This window comes from Gracilinanus agilis, chromosome 3 (assembly GCF_016433145.1).
Source record: "Gracilinanus agilis isolate LMUSP501 chromosome 3, AgileGrace, whole genome shotgun sequence".
Lineage (NCBI taxonomy): Eukaryota > Metazoa > Chordata > Mammalia > Didelphimorphia > Didelphidae > Gracilinanus > Gracilinanus agilis.
The window spans coordinates 188,182,292-188,191,900 of NC_058132.1; the positions used below are offsets into that span (position 1 = coordinate 188,182,292).

The following is a 9,609-nucleotide window of genomic DNA, read 5'->3' on the forward strand; positions in this document are numbered from 1 at the left end:
ATATATATATATATATATATATATATTTACATTATCGAATTTAAAAAAAAAACTTAACACACATCCCCCTGAGGTAAATTCTAAACACACCTTCTTTCCTTGAAAAGGGTACCTCAGGTCAGCTAAGGATGAGTGGCTGAGTCACAGGGGTCGTATGAAATCATTTGGCAAAATAAAAAGAATAAAATTCAAGAAAAAAGAAGAAAAAATTAACTCATGAATGAAATGTAAAATGTGCAAAAAATGTAAGGAAAATAAACTTATAACAGGCTTTTGAAACAAGGCCCAGTGAAAGGGATTTAAGCAGTTAGCTATTACCCACTCAGAAATGTCTCCCTCTGATCTGATTTGCCATCAGCTTTTCAGGGAAGTGAGCCAAATAAATAACCAATCTTAGGTGCTGACTTAGGAATTTAAGTTGAGGGGACCCACGTCCTCTAAAGTTTTAGAAAAGAATGGGACTCCAGGACTCAAACCCCAATTTCCAAGCCCTAAAGTATTGGCATAGAACTCCTGCAATCCATGCAGATCTTTTAGTCAAGTCTCTGACCATGTGCTTTCTTAGCACTAATTAGAGGCATTTATATTCCCTTCTCCTGGAGTCAGAGAGGCATTTAATCACAGCCCCATATACTCAGTCTCAGGCTCAGGTATTTGCATTAAGCTTATATCGCTGTAGAATCAGAAAAAGGATAAATAATGATTATATATGTACTTCCAGTACAAGATGAGAAAAAGGAAAAATCAATTGCTCTAATTAAAAAAAAATGTTTTAAAAATCAAAAATAAATATATATATATATATATATAGCTTAGAATTAGTGAAGGATTTTGTTACCCAAAAGTGAGATTTTCTATGAGAGAAAATGGATCCTGCAAATAGCAGATTCACAATGCACATTCAGATAGAGTACGATAGTTTCCAATAACACATTTTAAAACAATAAACAATGATGTTTAAAAATCTTATACTTGTTATAACTTTCAAATCTTGGCTAAGAGTTTCTCAACAAACTCTGTTATTGCTTCCATAGCAAAATCTGATATTTAAAAAAAGAAACCTTCTGGTCTAAATTATCCTCAGATAAGAATATACAGGAGCTCCTTGGCTTCCTGTTTTAAAAAACAATCCCGGGTAGGAAATTTTATGCTTCTACCCATTTAAGGCAATAATTTTTCTTATAATAAAATATATAGAAGCTTATCCTATAAGACAACAATTCTTTAGGATCTAAAGTAAAAGTTAAAAAACCTCTTGTAAATTTACGAGTTAATTCTCAAGGCATGGAAACTTCCAAGGTTCTATACAATTACCAAGACAGAATAAATTTTAAAAGACATATGCTCTATAAATCCAGTATACATAAGGCAATTTACAACTTTAAAAATGTATAGGAAATATGTGAGTATCAGATTAACAAGCTGGTCAAAACCTCTTACCAGTTCTAATAGATTTTTTTTTTCATTATTTGGGAGTTACAATAAAATCACAAAAAGAATTAATCTAGCAGCCACAAACTTCATTGACTTAAAATGATTCAGTGCAACAGGAAAATCAATGAAATAAGCAATATTAATTTACAAAACTAATTAGCAAAATACTGTAAGATACAGTCTCTTTAAAACAGAAATAAAACTCATTCAGTTCTGAGGTTTAAAAGTCCACCCCTGGTTCAATTTAAGGTTCTTCTGATTGAGTTCTGCTCAGTTTAAAGGGTTTTAAAAGTTTAAAGTTCTGAGCAAGTATGGGGGTGAATAGGCCATGTGCCGGATGAAGAGTAAGCACTAGTTCAAGGTTCATACACTAGGTCCACGTGGGGTCGGGCCGTGGGCTCAGGGCTGGAGAAAAGCTTAGGTCAGTTTTGTAGGAAGTCCCACGTGTAGAGCTTGTGGGGGTGGGGGGTGCCTAAATTAGGTGTTTAGAGAAACACGTGGAGGGCTAGAATGCAGGCCATTACGTGGGGGGGGGGGGGGGGAATATCAAGTCTTGAGCAGCAGCTGCAGCAGTCTCTGAAGATCGAGATCTCAGCAAGTCAGGGCAGGGGTCGCTCCTCGGAAATCTCATGATTCTGGATTCACAGAAAGGATCTGCACTGGCGAGTCAGGAAAAGCAATGGAGATCAGAGTAGGCAGGAACCTGAGGAAGTGGTCTGTACCGGCGGGCCGGGCAAGGATGAAGTCCAGATTAGGAGTCAGAAGCGGTGGCAGAGGCACACTGGCTGGGCACCGGCGGTCCGTCAGTGTCCTCAAGGGCCACCAGGCCCAGGGCATTGAGCAAAATAATTCGTAGCCCAGTGGCAATTAAAACCATTTTCTCTCTTCCCCGTAAAACAGCCTCTAGGCTGGGGAAAATTGGGAGAGGACTGGGCGAGGAAAAAGATCGTTTCTGAGACTTTGAGCTGCATAGATTCTTCTTAGGCTATCTAGAAAACTGAGAATTCGAATTTGAACCCTGTGGTTGCCATTATTGTTATGATTAAAAATGATAAAGACTGATATAAATATAGAAATTAGTAGTTTAATTAAAGCCATGCTGATAGGGATAAAATCATTAGGCCACGCGCCTGTAAGAATTCACAATGCCTCAGCCATATTTACCTTTCGTATAGCCCGCACCTCCTAGCTAAGAGAGCCATGTCCTCCTCACCCAGGAGGTTTAACCCCTCTCCTACATCATCATACTTCCTGTCTGCCATGAGGAATCATGGGAAATGTAGTTCCAAAGTCTTTCACATGTCCATAGGAAATATATAACATACTTTTAAATGGCATCTCCCAAATTCCAATTATACAGACAAAATACAGCACCCATTCCTATTGAAAACACTGGAAATTATAGGAATAAAAGGACCTTTCCTAAAAACAATAAACAGTATATACCTAAAATCATCAACAAGCATCATATGCAATGGGGATAAATTAGATGCCTTTCCAATAAGATCAGGAGTGAAACAAGGATGCCCATTATCTCCTCTATTATTTAACATTGTACTAGAAACACAAGCAGTAGTAATTAGAGAAGAAAAAGAAATTGAGGGTATCAAAATAGGCAACGAGGAGACTAAGCTAACACTCTTTGCAGATGATATGATGGTCTACTTAAAAAATCCTAGAGAATCAACTAGGAAGCTTGTAGAAATAATCAATAACTTTAGCAAGGTTGCAAGATACAAAATAAATGCACATAAATCATCAACATTTCTATATATTTCCAACACATCACAGCAGCAAGAGGTAGAAAGAGAAACACAATTTAAAATCACCCTAGATAACATAAAATACTTAGGAATCTATCTACCAAAACAAACACAGGAATTCTACGAAAACAACTACAAAACACTTTCCAAACAATTAAAACTAGATCTAAACAATTGGAAAAACATTGATTGCTCATGGGTAGGATGAGCTAACATAATAAAAATGAACATTCTACCCAAATTAATTTACCTATTTAGCGCCATACTTATCAAATTACCAAAAAACTTTTTCACTGAATTAGGAAAAACTAACAAATTTCATTTGGAATAACAAAAGATCAAGAATATCAAGGGAAATAATGAAAAAAATGTGAAGGAAGGGGGCCTAGCAGTACCAGATATTAAACTATACTATAAAGCAGCAGTCATCAAAACGGTATGGTACTGGCTAAGAGACAGAAGGGAGGATCAGTGGAATAGACTTGGGGTAAATGACGTCAGCAAGACAGTATATGATAAACCCAAAGAGCCCAATTTTGGGGACAAAAATCCACTATTTGACAAAAACTATTGGGAAATTTGGAAAACAATATGGGAGAGATTAGGTTTAGATCAACATCTCACACCCTACACCAAGATAAATTCAGAATGGGTGAATGACTTGAATATAAAGAGGGAAACTATAAATAAGTTAAGTGAACACAGAATAGTATACTTGTCAGATCTCTGGGAAAGAAAAGATTTTAAAACCAAGCAAGAGTTAGAGAAAATTACAAAAGGTAAAATAAATTATTTTGATTATATCAAACTAAAAAGCTTTTGTACAAACCAAAACAATGTAGCCAAGATCAGAAGGGAAACAACAAACTGGGAAAAAATCTAACATTATGTTGATTACAAGTAACACACTTGAAACAGGAAGATACAACCAGAGTTAAAATAAGGGGCTGGAGCATTATCTATTATTACATTATTATTATTAAATTATTATTATTACATTACCTATTATGCTTAAGCTGAAGAAAAAAAAGGGGTAGCAATCATGATGTAAAACAAAGCAAAATCAAAAACAGATCTAATTCAAAGAGGCAATCAAGGAAACTACATCTTGCTAAAAGGTACCATTGACAATGTCAATCCTAAACATGTATGTGCCAAATAGCATAGCATCCAAATTTTAAAGGAAAAGTTAAATGAATTGCAAAAGGAACCAGAAAGTAAAACTCTACTAGTGGGGGACCTCAACTTTCCCCTCTCAGAATTAAATAAACAAAACCATAAAAATAAAGAAGTTGTTAAGGAGATGAATAGAATTTTAGAAAAATTAGTTATGATAGACTTCTATGGAAAAACTGAATGGGAATAGAAAGTAATATACTGTTTTCTCAGCTATGCATTACATCTTTACAAAAACTGACAATACATTAGGATATAAAAATCTCACAAACAAATACAGAAAAGCAGAATTATCAAATGCATCTTTTTCCAACCATAATGCAATAAAAAATTACATTCCGCAAAAGGCTTTAGAAGCATAGATAAAAAATCAATTAGAAATTAAACAATCTAATCCTAAAAAATTAGCAGGTTTAAAAACAAATCATATAAACAATAAATTTTATTAAAGAAATGACAACAAGATGACATAACAAAATATGTCATATGTAGTTAAAGCAATAGGGGAAATTTTATATCTCAAAATACATCAATAAAAAAGAGAAATAGTAGATCAAAGAATTAGACATACAACTAAAAAAAAAAACTAGGGGGAAAATTATTAAATATTCAATTAAACACCAAAACCAAACTCCTGAACTCTGAACACCAAAAGAGAAATTAATAAAATAGAAAGTTAAAGGAGCACTGATTAAACTAATCAATAAAACTAGGAACTGGTTTTATGAAGAAGAAAAAATAAAACAGATAAATCACTAGTTAATTTGATTTAAAAAATGAAAGCCAAATTACCAGTATCAAAAATGAAAAGGATTAATAATGTATTACCAATGAAGATAAAATCAAAGCAATTATTAGGAACCATTTTGCCCAATTTTGTCAATATGACTGATATAAGTAAAATGGATGAATACTTATAAAAATATAAATTGCCCACATTAACAGAAGAGGAAATAGAATACTTATGTCTTCATACTCTGATTAGAGAACATTATAGGCATTATTTTCCTTTAAATAACATTAAAGGGGGAGCAGCTGGGTAGCTCAGTGGATTAAAGCCAGGCCTAGAGATGAGAGGTCCTAAGTTCAAATCTGGCCTGACACTTCCCTAGGCAAGTCACTTGACCCCCACTGCCTAGCCCTTACCACTCTTCTGCCTTGGAACCAATACATAGTATTGATTTCAAGAGGGAAGCTAAGGGGTTTTAAAAAACTAATTAATTGATTGATTGATTGATTGCATTAAAGGTATTTGCTTTAAATGAATTTTAAAAAAAGAATAAGAAGTATGAAAGGACACCACTACTCTTTTGTGGAGGTGGAAGGTCCATTGAACATATTTTCAGACTTATTTTTCAATGTACTAATCGGTTATGTTCATTTTTTCCCCTCTTTTTCTTTTTTTTTCTTTAAAAATACTTGTTATAGAATATGTCTCTTTTGGATGGGAGAAAGGAAATTTTGGTGACTTTAAAAAACTGATAACAAAATTTTTTTTAAATCCTCATTACCAAAACCACTCAAAATTAAATATCTATTAGGAAAGAGGTTGTGTTGAATTGCACAGCATTCTAATAGTTCACCAGTATCGCCCTAGAGCAGGGGTCGGCAACTTTTTTGGCCATGAGAGCCATAAATGCCACATTTTTTAAAATGTAATTTTGTGAGAGCCGTACAGTGCTCACAGTGCGCGCTCCTATAACAGTGGATGCTCCTGTAACAGAGCCTGAAAAAAAATTGACTTTATGGCTCCTGCAGAAAGAGCCATATCTGGCCCTCAAAAGAGCCAGATATGGTTCGAGAGCCATACGTTACTGACCCCTGCCCTAGAGGAAATAGAAGTATGCTTTTTCCTAAGTAATACAGACTTTTATGAAGGCCCATGAAGATAATTCCAACTTTCCACGATGGCAATATAGATAAGGCCTATAATAAATTTTCTTGGTTCCCATGCCAGTTACCAAGTTCTTATAACAAAATCTATTTCATAAATTGTAATAAGTAAAGTTTCTAAACAAAATACATCACAGCTTTAAATAATCCAAAGACAATTGATTAATTATATATTCAATGTTTTCTCAAAAATCTTTGGCAAGAGACAAGTTAAACTAGATGATCTCTGAGATTCCCTTCAACATTGAGATTCTATACTTCTCAGAGAATGAAAGAACCAAGTACATCTCAGTTCTGCTACTTAGGAGCTGTACAGACTTGGACAAGTAATTAAATCTCTCTGAGCCTCAGTTCTCTAAATGAGGAGTTTACACAACATGACTTCTAAATTCCTTAATCTAAATGATCTCAAAGTTCCCTTCCAGCTCTTAAACTATAAATACTCACCGATGAACTATCAGATGATTCATTTCTTTCACATTTCTGTTTCTTGCTCTTTTTCTTCTTCTCTTTCTTAACTTTTTTTGAGTGTTTTTCTTTCTTCCTTTTTTTCTTCACAGAATGTTCCTAAATATGATTGTTTTGGACAAAAAAAATTTAATCTTGGTTTTTTTTCTCATTTTGAAAAAAACTAAAATGAAATATTTCAGAGAAAAGAGGAACCACCTCCCAAAAGCAGAATATGCTACTTCAAAAGGATATGCTATCAACAAGCAGTAGAACTGAAAACTGTAGTATCCAAGCCAAAATCAGCTTGATGAAACCCAATTACATACTGCTTCATATATTGACTTATACAATGAAACCCAGGGTCTGATATTCTATCCCATTGTCAATACTTATATAAAATAGGGTTACATAAAACATGACAATTGATACAGAAAGCAGAGTAAGCACTGGTGTTGTGTTATACTCAAATTTATTTTTTTCTGAAGGATATAATGAAGCACATCAACCAAGTAAAGATACTTGTTCTAAGGGTTACTATAATAACTACTCTACAGGACCTTTGAACCTCTTCAAGAAATTAAACAAGCAAAAAAAGAAGGCATGTAAAATTATGCTTGGATCAAATGAATATAATTAATATCCCTCACCTGTGATAGCTGTTCAACTCGCTCATTCACATCAGCTAACATCCATGTATCTTCTCCTCGTAGTCGCTTAAGTTCTTTACGCCTCTCTTCTTTCTCAAAATCTGCTTTAGCCTATAACACACACACAAAAATTTTCAACCCACTTTCTTAGGGCACAATTGTATGTTGTAATGTTCAGCCATTTTATTTAGATAATTGACCTTTTTCTATTTTTTTAATTAAAGGTAAAACTGAACAGACAATAGGAATAGAGACAAATTGCAAAAAGAGGTATAACATTAGATTACCTTGTTATCTCAAAGCACAAGAAAAAACTTGTTCTCTCAGTAGAAAAGGGGAAATGAACTAATAATAAATTGCATTTATAAAGCACTTTAAGACTTATAAATCATTTCAGTTATATTTGATAATTACATCTTTGTAAGGGAAGTACTATTTTTTCATACACGAGAAAACAGACACATGTGCCTGCTAATATCTAATTAATGGGTAAGCATGGCGGGCATTTGAATTAGATCTTAGCAGGCATGTCGTTTTCTTAATTATCAATATGGATTACAATAAACCCTTAATATTTTACTATATACCCTTCTATATCAATTTTATTTGTAACACTTAATTCTTTGTAGCTACTATAAGACCTCATCAAAAACAAGCCTAAAATCATAGTTTTAGTGACCATGCTAAAAGGTAGGTCTATGTCAAGCCCCTACATAATAAATTCCAGTGGCTCCCTCCTATGACTCCAGAAATAAAAATCCTCTATTTGGTATTCAATGACCTTCTCAACATGAACCTCTCCTACCTTTCAAGGTTTCTTACATTTAACTCTCCTCATCCTTCACCATAACCCAATATGTTCTGATCTGGCAACACTGATCTTTGACCTCAGGTCAGCCAAGGATGCATGGCTGAGTCACGGGGATTGTATGAAATCAATTGGCAAAAGAAATAATAAAAAAATAAAAGAATAAAAATTCAGATAAAAGGGGGAAAAAGTAACTTGTGAATGAAATGTAAAATGTGCAAAAAATGTAAGGAAAATAAACTCATAACAGGCCCTTGAATCAAGGCCCAATTAAAGTGATTTAAGCAGTTTGCAATTACCCATTCAGGGCCAAGACTATAGAAAATTGCCATTCTCTCTATATATAGAGAGAAATAAGGGGAATGCCTTTCTTTGATCTGATTTTCCCTGCACCTTCTCAGGAACAAGCCAATAATAGCCAATCTTAGGTGCTTCACTAGGAATTTAAGTTGAGAGGGACTGAGCCTCTAAGCGTTAGAAAAGCTGACTCCAAAACTCAAACCTCAGTTTCAAGCCCTTCACTATTGGCATAGAACTTTTGCAATCCATGACCTGCATGGCCATTTTGCCTGGGCACTTTGCAGATACTCAATAAGTCTCCATGACCTTGTAGCTCTTAGCACTTCTCCTGGAATCAGACAGAGGCATTAAATCACAGTCCCATGATATTTGCCAATAATTAGCAGGTTACCATAGTCTCAGGCTCTTCAGGTATGCATCATTATAGCAAATATATATTTGCATTAAGCTTATATCACTGTAAAATTTTAAAAAAAGATAATTATATTATATATACACATATATATACATATATGATTATATATGTACTTCCAGTACAAGATGAGAAAAAGGAAAAATCAATTGCTCTAATTAAATAAAAGAATGTTTTAAAAATCAAATATATATATATATATATATATATATATAGCTTAGAACTAGTGAAGGGTTTTTTACAGAAAAATGAGATTCATTTTCTGTGAGTGTAAATGGGATTTACAAAATAGCAGATTCACAATGCACATTCAAATAGAGTACCATAATTTCTAATAACTCATTATTATAATCACTTGCTATGATGTAAAAAAAAAATCATATACTTGTTACAAATTTTAAATCTTGGCTAAGATAGTTTCTCAACAAACTCTGTTACTGCCTCCATATCAAAATCTGATATTAAAGAAACCTTCTGGTCTAAATTATCCTCAGGAATTCTAGATCCTTCTAATAAAAGCAGGCTAAAACATAGAGACTAACATCACCATACAGGAGCTCTCCTGGCTTGCTGTTTATTAAAAAAAAAAAATAAGACAACAATTCTTCACAATAAATATATAAAGCTTATCCTTTAAGACAACAATTCTTTAAAATAAATACATAAAAACCTTATCATTTATACAGAAGGGACTAGGATCTAAAGTAAAATTTAAAAGACCTCTCA

At 33.6% G+C, this 9,609-nt stretch overlaps 1 protein-coding gene across 1 annotated transcript in view; it reads right to left on the reverse strand.

Moving 5' to 3' along the window:
- CWF19L2 (CWF19 like cell cycle control factor 2) overlaps positions 1-9,609 on the reverse strand; it is a 162,587-nt gene that overhangs the window by 124,621 nt on the left and 28,357 nt on the right. The window contains exons 3-4 of the mRNA XM_044669061.1: positions 7,364-7,474; positions 6,714-6,833 (exon numbers count right to left, since the gene is read on the reverse strand). Of these exons, the coding sequence (XP_044524996.1) occupies positions 6,714-6,833; positions 7,364-7,474 (231 nt within the window). The remainder of the gene's footprint in view (positions 1-6,713; positions 6,834-7,363; positions 7,475-9,609) is intronic.